This window comes from Bos indicus, chromosome 3, assembly GCF_029378745.1.
Source record: "Bos indicus isolate NIAB-ARS_2022 breed Sahiwal x Tharparkar chromosome 3, NIAB-ARS_B.indTharparkar_mat_pri_1.0, whole genome shotgun sequence".
NCBI lineage: Eukaryota > Metazoa > Chordata > Mammalia > Artiodactyla > Bovidae > Bos > Bos indicus.
Window position 1 is genome coordinate 62,722,037 of NC_091762.1, and position 15,449 is coordinate 62,737,485.

Consider the following 15,449-nt stretch of genomic DNA (forward strand, 5'->3'; position numbering starts at 1 on the left):
GGATCTGTACTGTGATTGCAACCTGCTGTTTTGTTTTGTTTTTTAAGTTGAGAACACTGTTCCCCAAAGCCCTTCACATCTCAATATAAATGATTTGGTAGAAGATAATAAGGACAAGGCTATAAAATAATAGTAGGCTCTCACTATAAATGGGCAACATAATAAAACATCCTTTATTTCTTTTCTTGCTGGAAGCTGAGGATAAATGAACATTAACTCCTTTTGCCAAGTGAAAGGATTTTTAACATTCTAAAGTCAGTATTTATCTTCTGTATAAAAAAAAGAAAAATAAAGAAAAACTGCAGTAAGACAGACATATAGATCAAATATCCCTACAATGGTCTTTACAATTTTCAAGGTATCAATGTTTGGCCAAGAGTTCAGGGAAAAAAGAAGCCTGTGTCTTTGAGAACCATACCTTTTTAACTCAGCTGTTTGTCATTGAAATCAAGATAGGCTCAGGCTGTGTTAACTTAAGTAAACCAAGAACAAACACTGGGGCAATCATCTCGATTGAATAACTCTGATGAGAAATCAACTTTCCAAGGAACACTTGGGAGTGTTTTACTGGTGTGCTTCCTACAGGCATTCATCTCAAATTTTCATTTTACTTTTATAAGTAACTGTATAAAATAATTCATTTTAATGACAAAAGTATATACACTTGAGATAGTTTTAAGTGTCCTTGAACTACTAAAATTTTTTCTTAATTTATTAAAATACTAGTAACTATAATTATGATACTACTAACCATAGGAAATATCTTAATAAGCTTACTGTGTCATTTTTTATAGAAAAAACAATAGAAATAAAAAGACATAGGTGATATATAAAGTTGATTATGCCTCATTTTCAATCTTACAATAGTCAGAAACCATTATTTGTAACAGCATGATGTTAAAACTGAGTGAACAGCTTTGAAATGCTGAAATCCAAATATTTTAGCTTTTATAAAAATTTCAAATATATTTCAAATATTTGATTAGCGATAATTTAAGTAAAGAAATCTTAATGTCTTAATTTACTTAAGTTGTATTAAATTTATTTTAAAACTAAATTTCTTAGAAACCAATATGTGCATTTGGTATTTTAAGTCTCAGAAAAATAATTTTATTTCTAATGAATTTAAAATTTATTTAATATTATTTTATTACTCTAAGCTTAAAAAAAAAACTGTTTCGTCTCTTAAAAAGAATCTGGGTGTGGAATTTATTTAAAAGTACTAAATTACTATGTAGAAATTATGATAAACATTAACCTAATTTTCTTTTACTTCTATAAAACATTTATTTAATTCATAAATGCTATACAGGCTTGGTGCAGAGCTAATACTATAGATTCTGAAGACATAATTACCTAAACTAAACCTCTTAGTAAAAAACTCCACTAGTCAAAAACAGAATATGCTACACGTATTATCCCTTTCTAATTCTCAAACTACTTTCAACTCATACAATCTTAACATGGCTTTTATATATACACTTACATGTATACATATATTAGATTATGACACCACATTTCTGCAAACTAAATTACAAATGAAGAAAAAAGTACTTCTTAAAAGAAAGAGGGTTTCAGAAATAGTACTAATTAGCACGTATATAAACTCTCAATAACTATATCATAGGTAAAATATACTACATTATTTTATTTTGTAAGCTAGACGTGTTGAAAAAATCTTTGCATGTATAGACAAATAAACAGTAAAACAAATTATCCCTACTTCCATTGTACAGCTAAAAAGGCAAGAATAAAAAGGAAAGCAAAGCAGAGTCTGCTTACCAGAATAATGAAGGTAACAGGTCCAATGAAACTCCATATAAAATAGTTATCAACATGAAGCCAGCAACTATTATGAAAAGAAAAGAACATTAAGTGGATCCTCAAATCACAAGTAAGACAGAATTTTAAAAATCTAACAAGCAAAACTATCTTTACAATTGCCTTTAAAAATTAATTTATCATGGACAAGAACAATTTTAATAACTGAGTTGTCTCTGACTTAAAGAGTAGTAATTATTTACCTCAAACTACTGTTCTTCATTTCAGGTTTTAAATCTGATAAAGACATACATAATTGTGTTGGGGAAACAATAACTCCCACCCTAATCCTGAAATGTTAAAACCTCTAAGTTTACTAAGAAAAACTTGAAACTCAGCATTCCAAATTGTCTCATTGTTCTAAAGTTCTTATCTTCAAAATTTGCCTTTCAGATCTACAACTGAGCTAAAATGTTTCACCCTATGGCACACAAAGGATAAAAAAAAAATAAAATAAAATAAAATAAGTGTTCAGATGTAATGTTTGTTGTAAAACAGTGTATCACAAATATAACACCTCAATTGGGAATGGATGTATACTAGGGGAAAAAAATCCAAGCACAGAATTCATACATCATTAGAGTAAATGATGCATAAACTTATTAAGACAGACTTTACTTAGTAGTTCATTCTTCATATAACATTGAATCCCCAACGAATTTCTTTTGTCTTTCATCATCTGTGTAGTCAAAAAGCTTTCTTTAGTCCAAAGAATCTTTATATAACTAATTTTATCAAAGGAAAAAATAAACAGAATTGGAAGGCAAATTCATGCCTCTAGCAAACAAAATCCTTAGAAACATGGCTATGTCTACCTTCTGTCACTTTCCATAAATATCTGTATTTTTTTTAATAAATGAATGACAGTCACTTATTTTAATCCTTTCAAACTGCCTGATAAAATATTATCAAAGTAAAACATATGGGATGGAATGTGGTACTGTCACAATTCAAAACAAGAGTTAGCTAGAGGGTCGGCTGCACAAAGAGAGCTAATGAAGCATTAGCTTAAAAACTCAGTAGTTAAACCTGTCAGATGCTTTAAGTTCACAAGAATTTTTTGCTTAATATCTTTCTAAGGCTAAAAAGTTATTTACTTTTTCAATTTGTTTCAGGTCAATCTTTTGTGTTAAAAAGAAAGTCCATAATTTAGAATCTGCCTCACCAGAGTACAAATCCTCTGAACCTAGAAAATTACAAAAGACTTGATTGTAATTTGTGCACGGCATGCCCATTCTCTTACCAATAAAGCTTTCAGATGCTATTTTAGTCTGTCAGGGACCCTCACTGACAGCTAACAGGCTTTAAAAAAATTATTCACTTGAAAAACACTCAGGTCACTTGCAATTACTTACGCTTTTTCTGTTCCATAGCTCTTATAGTCAATAGCAGCTGAAACTCCAACCACTGTGGCAGGAAACAAGTAACCGGCAACATAGTAGTATTTCTTTCTTGAATATTCACTTTCAAAGACTTCAACTAACATTAGGTAGAGCTGTACACCTTCTAGACACATCCAAGCAAAAGCAGCCAAAAAGAAAAAGTGTAACAGTCCTGCAAATATTGGGCATGCAATCTATAAAGGAAAGAAGCAAAAACCCAAAAGGGAACATGTGAATACAAACAACCCACTCCAAAACTATACAGTATTCACTGATAATGCCTATAAGATACATCATTATTTAAATGACTGCTTCTTAAAAACCTTTTAATAAGTGAAAATACTGCTAAATATGACTCAATGCTTTTGAAGTGTAATGGTAGGTGTGCTAAAAATATCATCACTATAAGACATTTATATTTTTAGTAAAACTAAATGCAAATAAGAAAACATTAATTTCTCTTCTAGAATTACATATTTTAAAATCTGATTCTATTTGTAGATAATTTGTTTTAAAAATCTTTACAAAAACTGTTTCCAAAAACATAAGTTCTATTTTTTTCTATTACAGAATTTTAAAAATTTTGCTTTAATGGTAAATATACTAGCTCTAATTAGTTAACATCATTTTCCTGTCATATGTGGAGCATTCTCAAATTCATTCTGTAGTGTAAAGCATTAACTAAGTTATCTTTCTTACATTGAGACCTCATGATAAAGAATAAATTGCTCAGATTATGAGGAAATGATCTGGTCAGAATGACTAGGTAAACAAAATGAAAAATTTAATATCTTTTCTTTTTAGTGTCCCCAGCATTCTTTGACTCAAATTATGTGTTTTATTAAAACCCAGAAAAATGCAACTGTACCTTAACATAAGAAATGAATTAACCCACAATATTACTTAATGATGATTGGGTTGTCTTTTATTACAAATTATCCTTAGGTATTGCCATGTCAACTATATTATAAGTTATAAGTTACTATAAGTTATAAGGTCAAATATTAATAGCAGCATATGTGGATAACTTGTTATAATAATAATTTTCAGAGATCCAAGGTCAACAAATGGAAGGCGTACTTACCATGTATTTTGTCTTATCAATGCCTATTAGGAAAATAAATTCAGCAATAAAAAGGTTGATACAAAGGTTCTTGTGAATGGTATTACGGTCACTCTGTAGACCACGGAAAAAGCAGAAAGTGAAGATGCAGATAGCCAGACAAACAAGGGAAATGACAATTCCCACCCAGGTGATGACTGTAAGGAGTAATTCGTGAACTCCATCTTTGTACTGAAAATAAAAAAAATAAATATGAGGGACTTTAGTATTCCTATGTTACATTAAATAAATATGAGTTACACGTGTGAGAGTTCATCTTTTACCTAAACTCTGAATATTCATGTGTGTTCAAATGGGGCTCAATGCTAAAACAAATTTTTTCAATCATGTAATAGTTCCAATATTATCTTACTGATTTTTATATTCAAAGAATGATCTATGAAAGTAGAAGATTCTACTTAGAAAACGACTGAAATTATTACTTACATAAACACAGAAAACATTTTATAATAAAGACCACTTAGTTATTTAAAAATAATTGGCATTTTATTGAATTTCCAGACTAAAAAGTCAAATTTTAAGTTTTAATTTTCTCCTTGAGATTTTAATTACTAAGAGTTAAGTATATAGTAGATCTGAGAGTTTTCATGCTGTAGTTCTTAAAATATTTTTATCTTCTGGCTATTGTTCTCTTAATCAGAAGAAGAAATGAATTATAAAATATCCCAGAAATCTTTCTGATCTTTTGAAATTTGCAGTCTTACAGAGTGTGCAAAGTGCTTGGGAACTTATAGAAAAGTTTTGAAATGAGATTCAAACATTTAAGATGGGGAGGGGAGGTTAATATTTAGAACCCTCTGTCTCTTTTTTATAATCTATTGTTGCTGTTAGCTTTTTAAATCCCTGACGCCTCTGCTTAACACCAGACCACAGGAGAAAAACTGAGAACAAGTCTATGAAGTACATGATTTTGAGAAGTAACAATACAGTGTCGAAACTGCTTAAAATATATGGACAGTGGAGAAACAATTAGAAATCCACATTACTTTGTTTGCTTTTTAGTTACGATAAGCACCCAAAGAAGGGACAATTACACAAGCTGTTTTGAATCTCTGAGGTTTTTCTCTGCTACTAATTAGAAGTGCAAATACTTACTGCAATTTCCCTGTGGGCCATGAGAATTGCAAAATTGGTTAGGTGGCTGCATGCACACGTCGTACGAGTTTTATTAGTGTCAACCAGCTTGCAGCCCTGGGTAGACCAATATCCCATCATAGTTCTCTCTGAGTAGTTCCAGAAGGAGCAGTTTGCATTGAAATAATTGTCAGGCTGGGAAATAAAATGACAAGATAAAATTAGGATTTTATACTCTAAGATGGCAATAGCAATTGTTTAATATGTGTAAAAGGTAATTTAGATTAAACTTTGCATGTTTCGGACTATAAAGTTTTTCATCAGCAAAATTGTAGACTATGTTATACAAGGCAGATACCTAACTTAAAAGGGGCTTTATAGTCCGAAACACTCTAAAATGTACTCTAAATTACCAAAGACCCATTTTACACAATTACAATTTCCATCTTCTGATTTTACATACTGATGGTAATCAGAATCATTTTTTCTTTTCTGACAAAAGTTGCTCTGATAAATTCTATAAGGACCAAGTGTTTAAAAATCCATCTTGTTTTGGGCCCATTTTTGTTCTAAGGGACACAATAGAGATGACTCAAATCCTATAGTTAGTATGTCAAGGCTCTATAGAGAGTGAAGCAAACTACAGAAAATATGAGAAGAAAATAGCCACACAAATGTATTGAACTTTGCCAGTTCTGGAGATTTACATGGCTATCTATGCCCACTTATTCACTCTACTATAACTACAGCCAAATTCAGCAGTCAGTCTTCCAACACAGTGCAATTATTTACTAACTTACGTTCTAAGGTATAGCAGAGGAATCACATCTCTTCAATTCTATATTGTTAAAAACACAATGCTTGATAATGATTCTGTTAATATGATCAGTAAAACAAACCAAAAAGATCTGCCACATGAAAAAGGCAGAGTCCTAGAACTCTGTTATCATGCTGGTAAGGTAAGGGTTAATTTTCATTCTAAAACAAATTACAGGTATTTACATTTTCCTGTTGATTACTGAATTAGCTTTCATTAAGAATACACTTAAATTCTAATAATCACTGAACCAGCCTCATTTAATTTTATGTTCGCAGACTTAAATAAACTTGTGTCTCTGACCTGTCCAAGATTAGAAACTCAAATAGGAAGTCTTTTCTTTCCTCTCTGCCACTTCTCCATTCCCCTTCTCTCAATCCACAGCATGTCAGTTTTGCTTTCCTTCCTCACTGGTTTTATAACCTTCCACTACTTCATTAGCATACATAACTTACATCAATGTGTGGTAGGGTAAAAAGCACAGGATCTGTCAAGTATACTCGGCTGGATTCTTTATTGATTGAAACTGAAATGACGTGAGAATTCACTGCAATGGTGCTATTTCGACCAATAAAGTCAGCACCCAGTTTTATGGTTGCATTTTCGGTACTAAGGAACTGTCCCAAACTCCGGTAAATGATGAACACCAACTTTGCAAGACCTAGGAAGGTAAAAACAGTCATATGTCTTTACAGAAAATATGCTTATGAATAAGATAAGACACAGTAAATAACAAAATGAAATCCTTATGAAATCTTTATTCAGATTAAGTTTACTGGGAAAGAGTAGATGTTATTTTAAATCTGCTTTTAAATGTTAAACCGTATTGGAGTCAAGTACTCAGCACTTTAGAATTAACAGGTTTAACTGAACAAAAAAACCTATCAATTTTTAAAAGACTTTGCTCCATCTTACCATTCCTGCTGTTCTGTTTAACAGTATTTGCAGAGAGTTGGATTGAGCTGCCCGCTCCTTTGATGCCCAGAGGAAATTTAAAGTCTTGGACCTGTCCTTCTGTACTGAGTACTGCAACTTCCAGAACTGGATGAGGTAAAAGATAAAGGAGGGGAACAAAGGGGCATTCTTTATATTCACCGACAAAAAGGCAAATTGCACAGAAACCATTATTCTATTTTTACTATTCTAAAAACTTCAGTGTTCAATTACAACAAAATTATGAACAAACAACTAAATTATTCTAAGAGGTCTTAAATTTTACTACTTTAAAAATTTTGGTATAATCGTTTTAAAATTTTCTTTAGAGTTTTACTTATCTTTTGTCAACTAATTCTAGTCTTTTGGCCTATGAATATGAAGTGTCTGATTTACAGCACACAACTATCAAAATTTCAATTCCAGCAATGAAATTAAAAGACGCTTACTCCTTGGAAGGAAAGTTATGAACAACCTAGACAGCATATTAAAAAGCAGAGACATTACTTTGTCAACAAAAGTCCGTCTAGTCAAGGCTATGGTTTTTCCAGTGGTCATGTATGGATGTGAGAGTTGGACTATAAAGAAAGCTGAGTGCCGAAGAATTGATGCTTTTGAACTGTGGTGTTGGAGAAGACTCTTGAGAGTCCCTTGGACTGCAAGGAGATCCACTCAGTCCATCCTCAAGGAGATCAGTCCTGGGTGTTCACTGGAAGGACTGATGGTGAGGCTGAAGCTCCAATACTTTGGGTACCTGATGCGAAAAGCTGACTCATTGGAAAAGACCCTGATGCTGGGAAGGATGGAGGGCAGGAGGAGAAGGGGACAACAGAGGATGAGATGGTTGGATGGCGTCATCAACTTGATGCACATGAGTTTCAGTGAACTCTGGGAGTTGGTGATGGACAGGGAGGCCTGGTGTGCTGCTGTTCATGGGGTCACAAAGAGTCAGACACGACTGAGTGACTGAACTGAACTAAACTGAACTGATCAAAGTTTCACTGAAATCATGTTAAACAAAAATATTTCAAAATTATTTTTTGGCTCTATGTTAAAGTAATTTTCAATGACCATTACTTGGTAATGGTAAAACACAATATGAAGTATAAAATTTGAATACCTCTACTGCATGTAGGTATCTATTTCTATGTATTGCTACATAATGTATTTTAATACATAAGATTACATAGGTCAATTTTGCAGTAATAAGTTTTTGATAATTTCTAAAAGTAGTTGCCCAGCATAGCATTATTGATGAGAAAACGTCTACGTCTGGCATTATGTTCAAACTTCCCATTAATTCTCACTAGTACTGATCAATTTTTACATACTCAAGTCGGGCAATCTGGTCTGCCACTTGTTTGGGTAAATAATGTTTTACTGGGACACAGCCTCAATTATCTATTAACATATTGTCTATGGCAGTTAAGTATTTGCAGCTTAGGCCACATGGCCTGCAAAGCTTAAAATGTGTACTACTTGGATTTTTATAGAAAAAGTTTGCAAACCATTGCAGTACGATCCAAAGTTCACAAATTCTAATGAGGTAGGAACATAAGGAAACATGTTAGGAAATGAAGTCAAGTCAATAAAGAAACATTAAGAACATTTATATGATCAGCAAGACTGTTTAAAAAATACTGCTCAACTCTGTTTAAAAAATAAAATAGTAATAGTCTCAACATAAATGTGTCTACTATAAATCCAATAAAGATTATAAATACTTTATATCAGCATACTTTCATTAAAAAAGAATGAAAAAATATTATTGTTTATACTAGAGTAAACTATTTCATATTAGTACTTAGAATGTGCCATTTACTGATGAAATGAGAGGAAGTGGATGGAAAAATTTTCATTTCAGGTATTTGAATTTTTAAAAGTAACACATAATTCACTAAATACAGTCCACATACTTTTCTCTAAATTTTACCCTCTCTGATGGCATATATCCTTGAATAGCTATTTCTGTACTTAGATAACACGTATACATATGTTTGTATGTGCATACACAAGCACATGCACATACACACAGAGTTAATGTGTGCATGAACGTGAGTAATGAATTCACTCTTTGCCTTTGAGGAAAACAAACTCATACCATTAAAGAATAACTCTTGGATGCTATTTTTTTTTAAATCTTTCTCAACTTTCGTTTGTAAAATACTTACAGATTCAACTATAAATATGAAATCATAACATTACAGAGATTTTTATAAGCTATGAGGCCACATATCAAGCACCTGAAATATAAGTTTATAACGACAGACCTATAACTCTTAGAATTCTACCTGCTGCAGAAGCTGGTTGAGATACTTTGCTTAGAAAGATTAAGCAGGTGGGTATGTAGATGATCACTTCCATGTGTGTGGGTAATGATTTGAAGGAGACAAGATGAATGATAAAAATATACATCAAAAATATACCTCCCTCTTCTTCACACTGAAAGGGGTTCTCAATTATTAATTATTCTTAAAACAAGACAAGACAGAGTAGTCGGAAATCTTTTAAGCTTTCATGAAATATCCCAAATATATATGAACAAAGAGTTAATTTCATTTAACATATAATAATGCTTAAAATAATGTTGATAGTAAAAATAATTTGTTTGAATTTTCAAAAACAGGATCATTACTATAGATCTTAGTAGAGATGCAATAATCAACTTTATACTACAAATAAAGATAGACAAAGGGGAAATTTCCTAGAAACAAAACTGACTAAAACAAAAATTCAAGTTTATGATCACTTAAGAAAATGAACTCATGGTTAAATATATACTGAATCTTTAACAAACTGATCCAGTATGTGTTAAAAAAATGTTTTTCAACTCATTTCATAAGATATATATAATCTTGATGCATAAAACAGTAAAAAGAAAAATTACAGAATATTCTCACTTATTTAAACTATGTAAAATATTTAATTATATATACATGTTAAGTATATCTTAAACAAATTGAGTTTAACTGAAAAAGGCATACATAAATTAATGCATTAGAAAACATATTAATGTCTTTAGCCAAATGAAGAAAGAAGAAAAATATTAAAGAAAGAATTCAACAAATTTCAACATTCATGTAGTATAAAAAGTCTTTATAAAACGAGAAGGATAAAACAAAAATTCCTTGCCCAGATAAAGGCTTAATTATCAGTTAAGGGTTAGTATCCAACCTATAGAAAAAAATGATGAAAAACTAGAAGCATATTTTTAAAAGTCAGGTTGATCCCTATCACTAAGTTTTACTTAGCACTGTATAAAAGACCTAGCTAAGATAGTAATTTAAGGATAACAAAAAGGTACAAAGACTAGGAGGAAAAAGCAATTTGTTAATCATTTACAGAAAATATAGTCAACTACACAGTAATGTGAGGAAAACTATACTATCAGAAGGAACATAATTTAGCAAGCTGCAATCAGCAAAATCAACTGTATACTAATAAACAATCAGAATATATAACTTTTTAAAATACTATTTACAATAGAAATAGTGTCATTTCCTAGAAATAAGCCTAGATGTCCCAAGACATTTTTGGGAGAAATATGTAACTTTCCTAGGAAACCTAACAGCAGATGGAGAATTCTATCCTTCTCCAATCTGGGAGAACTCAAGAGATAAATCTGTGACACTTCTTTCAAAGTCTACCTACAAACTCAGTATAATTCTAATAAAAACTCCAACAAAAAATTTTTGAGTATGTGGAACTTGACAGGCTGATTTTAAAATGCACATGGAAGAGACATGCCAAAAAGCAGCTAAGAGGAATTCGATTCCTCAAGGAGCAGGGTTGAAAGAACTCACCAGATATTAATATTACTAAAAAAAAAAAAAACAAGAACGTAAAACAGACACTCCCAACACGTACAGAAACTTGATATACGACAGAGATACCTTGACAAACCATTGGGGAAAGGAATGGATTATGTTTTGGAAGTGCTGAAACAACTGATTATCCATACGGAAAAAAATAAAATTAGTTCCCTCACTAGTATCATCAATAAAATAAACTTCAGGTTGGATTAAAAACATGAACGCAAAAAGGCAAAGCTTTTTCATTTCTAAATAAAGTATAAAATCTTTATCACTACAAAGCAGAGAAAAATTTCTTGGTCAGGAAACCAAAAGAAAAAACACACTGTATTTTTAAGCAAGATTTCAAAAGTATCAACAAATTAAGGGAGGTGGGAGGGGGGTTCAGGATGGGGAACACAGGTACACCCATGGCGGATGCATGTTGATGTATGGCAAAACCAATACAATATTGTAAAGTAAAAAAATAACAATAATTAAAAAAATTTAAAAAAAGTATCAATCTTAAAAGAAGAAACTCATAATTTGATTTTATTATTCTGTAAAACAAAATATTAATATGCAAAGTAAAAAAGAGAAGACACAGATAAAATAAATATTTGCAAAGTAATCTTCAAAGAATTAGTTTCCAGAATGTTCCAGAATGCATTACCTAGAGAGAAAGAAATAAACAGGAAAAAATGTGGAGAACATATTCACAGGAGAAAAAATTAAAATACCCAAATAAATGCATTAAGTAATCAGGGAACTGCAAATTAAAATATGTGATCAATTCAGGTCTATTAGAATGACAAAATTTATATCAATAATAGAACTTTGGCAGAGAGTGGTAGGGAACAGTGATATTACTGATAAGAGTGTAAAATTGGTAAAGCAGTAGAAAGCAATTTGGCAGTATTTAGTAAAGTTAAACATGGGTATGCTCTATCACTCCAAAACTATTTCCAGGTTTGTGTGTGTGCGTGTATGTGTGTGTGTGCATATGTATCTAGAAAGGTATAAAGTATGAGTAAGAGACATAAAAAAAACTTTCCCCTCAGTTTTTCTAATATCATCAAGAAGCATAAGCTACTAAAATATCTATCACAGGCATAGTTAAATAACTGTGCATTCTTAGGACAAATGAATGAAGAAGAGATGCACATATCAATGGGCATAAATATGAAAAATGTACCGTTATATTTAGTGTGAAATCATTAATGTTAAAATATGAAAGTGAAGTGAAAGTCACTCAGTTGTGTCTGACTCTTTGCGACCCCTTGGCACTCTCCAGGCCAGAATACTGGAGTGGGTAGCCTTTCCCTTCTCCAGGGGATTTTCCCAACCCAGGAATTAAACCAGGGTCTCCTGCATTACAGGTGGATTATTTACCAACGGAGCTATCAGGGAAGCCCTAAAATATGAAAAGTAGTTGCTAAACACACATACCTGTAAAGCATAAGTAAATAAATAAAATTTACTAATGCTTACAAGAATGATGGCTACCCCCTTCTTAATCTGATTAGGAAGGAGGGGCCCAGAGGATTTCTAAATTATATATACCTATTTCTTTCCCCCAAACTTGAAGTAAATATGGTGAAATGCTACGATGTGGCTCAGTGGGTGGCTGGTACACAGATGTTTATGATCTTCTCTATACTCTTGCATACTTCAAATAATATATGCTTTGTTCAACATATGTCCTAAAAGTGAATACACTTGATCCGTAGGAGAACTACTTGGAGCCAGTGCTGTTGATGGGATTTTAATATAGTTATGTCTCCTTATATTTGTCAAATTCATTTCTGAGTAGTGGCTGCAGTGAGTGGAAAGGGGAAGAAAAGTAAGAGAGTGTATAGGAAAATCTAGGACCTCTGGCAGCCGACCAGCATTGTACCAAGTTCCACTAGCTTGAGTCCCAGGGTAAAACGAACATGCAGTAGATGGTACGGAGCAGAGCAAAGTTGAGGCTCAGGTGACATGGACTCAGGAGTTATAAACTTTATTGTTTAGAGCTGCTGTGACTCAGGGTTTTTGTTACCACAATATAACTAGGCTTAAATTGATATATACAATCAAGTTGGCTGCTAAGCACACTGAGACAATAAACTATAGGAAATTTTATAATGCTGGAGTAGGCTGATAATAACTAAACCACCTAATCAATCTTAAGATCATAAAGAAAGACAATCAAGTATGTGTTTCTTTTCATAAGAGGCAAAGAAAATTATCGGTGGGGAGGGACAGGTAGAGTGGAATTTAAATTGGAGGTTATTAGATGAGCCAAAGAACCTAGAAAGTAGAAGGAAAATTTTTTTCTCTCCTATAGGAGCAATGCATCAGTCAGATGTAGATGAACTTGTCTGTGTACTGGTTAAACAAACTGCTGCTGCTGCTGCTGCTAAGACACTTCAGTCATGTCTGACTCTGTGTGATCCAATAGACGGAAGCCCACCAGGCTCCCCTATCCTTGGGATTCTCCAGGCAAGAACACTGGAGTGGGTGGCCATTTCCTTCTCCAATGCATGAAAGTGAAAAGTGAAAGTGAAGTCACTCAGTTGTGTCTGACTCTTACCGACCCCATGGACTGCAGCCTACCAGGCTCTGCTGTCCATGGGATTTTCCAGGCAAGACTACTGGAGTGGGGTGCCATTGCCTTCTCCATAAACAAACTAGGAACTAACAAATTTCCAAAAATTAAATAATTGAAATCTCTTTTTTATCATGTGCACCAATTTTTTTTTTAATTTTTTAAAGTATGGCAATGGCTTATGCTCTTTTTTCTTAAAGTCTAAGATACATATTAAATAATTTATAGTAATAATGTAATATTAGGGTTTGCTTTAATAATACAATGGTGAGGGAATAAGTGAAACCAGATTAGCTAGATGTTGTTGAAGCTGGGTAATGAGGAGTTTTTATCAAAATTAAAAACTTTTCCTTCTCTCAGGATATCATTAAGAAAATAGAACGGAAAGTCACATACTAAGGGAAATCACTCAGCATATACATAGATTGACAAAAGATTTGTTTCAGAAATATATAAATAATCCTAATAGTAAAACATCTGCCTACAATGTGGGAGAATTGGGTTTGATCCCAGGGTTGGGAAGATCCCCTGTGAAAGGAAATGGGAACCCACTCCAGTACTCTTGCCTGGAAAATCTCATAGATGGAGGATCCTGGTAGGCTATAGTCCATGGAGTCGCAAAGAGTCAGACACGACTGAGTGATTTCACTTTCTTTCACTTTCACTTTCTACAATCCAATGATAAGACAAACAACTAAAATGGGCAAAATATATAAGCAGATACTTTACAAAAAGATATATGAATAGCCAAAAAGCACAAGAAAAGTTCAAACAGTTTTCAGTAAAATGTAACTTAGCAACCTTATATATGAAAAGTAAAACCAAAATGAGATTCCATTACAAACCACTAAAATGGCTTAAATGAAAAAGACATTTGAAAACACAATTGTAAATGCTGGTGAGAATGTGAGGCAACTAAAACTCTAATTGTTGCTAGGAATATAAAAGGGTACAACCACTTGGGAAAATAACAACTTGACTAGTAATAGTCAAAAACTGGGAACAACCTAAATGTATGACCAACCAAATGAGTAGATACAAAAATAGGGTTGTGTCCTTAAAATGGAAATTCAGCAATAAGAATGATTTAATTACTGATGCTGGCACCAAAACACATGAATCTCAGTAACATTATACTGTGTAAAAGAAGCAAGATCAAAAGGAGCATATAGTTTATGATTCCATCAACTGAAGGTCTAGAGAAAGCAAAATTATAGTGACATAAAACAGATCAGTGGTTGCTTGGGGCTGGGAATATGAAAAAAAACTATCCAAGACTATAAAGGACCCTTTTGAGGTAGTTGAAATATTGACCAAGCAGTTGGTTAAATGGGTGTACATTTGTCAACACTCATCAAAAAGTACACTTAAAACAGTTGCTTTTATTGTATATAAAGTATACCTCAAAGTGGATTTAAAAAAGCTATACTCAGATATAATTATAACATATAATTTTACCATTTTATGAGGTCATGTATAAGGGTAAATCATATAATCAAGTGAAAATAGGGATTCAAGGAAAAACCACTAAGGAGGAGAATCAAATTGTCTTAATAAACAAAGATACTGTAGCCACACTATAAATTTAGATAAGAACATAGAATGAAGACATAAAAGGATAATGGGATATTTTAGTCCTCATATCTAAAAAGAGAACAACTCCTAGGAAAAAGTTGAATCTTGAATGTCATTAAATTATGGGTGATATTTTTCACAAAATATGAAATAAAAGGTATAGGAATATATTGGAATATGTAAAATGATCTTCATAGCATTAATTCTTGGGTAATCAATAGATGAATACATTAAGATCAGGACCTTATTTTTTTGTATTGAGGTATAGCTGATTAACAATGTTGTGATGGTTTTGGATGAACAGAGAAGAGACTCAGCCATACACATACAGGCATCTATTTCA

At 32.3% G+C, this 15,449-nt stretch overlaps 1 protein-coding gene across 16 annotated transcripts in view; it reads right to left on the reverse strand.

Moving 5' to 3' along the window:
• The window catches only part of ADGRL2 (adhesion G protein-coupled receptor L2), a 199,088-nt gene that overhangs the window by 18,708 nt on the left and 164,931 nt on the right, over window positions 1–15,449 (reverse strand). For all 16 annotated transcript variants that reach the window (XM_070786237.1, XM_070786239.1, XM_070786240.1 and 13 more), the window contains 6 exons: window positions 7,133–7,258; window positions 6,673–6,878; window positions 5,422–5,595; window positions 4,288–4,497; window positions 3,177–3,397; window positions 1,783–1,849 (listed from right to left, as the gene is read on the reverse strand). In XM_070786237.1, the coding sequence (XP_070642338.1) occupies window positions 1,783–1,849; window positions 3,177–3,397; window positions 4,288–4,497; window positions 5,422–5,595; window positions 6,673–6,878; window positions 7,133–7,258 (1,004 nt within the window). The remainder of the gene's footprint in view (window positions 1–1,782; window positions 1,850–3,176; window positions 3,398–4,287; window positions 4,498–5,421; window positions 5,596–6,672; window positions 6,879–7,132; window positions 7,259–15,449) is intronic.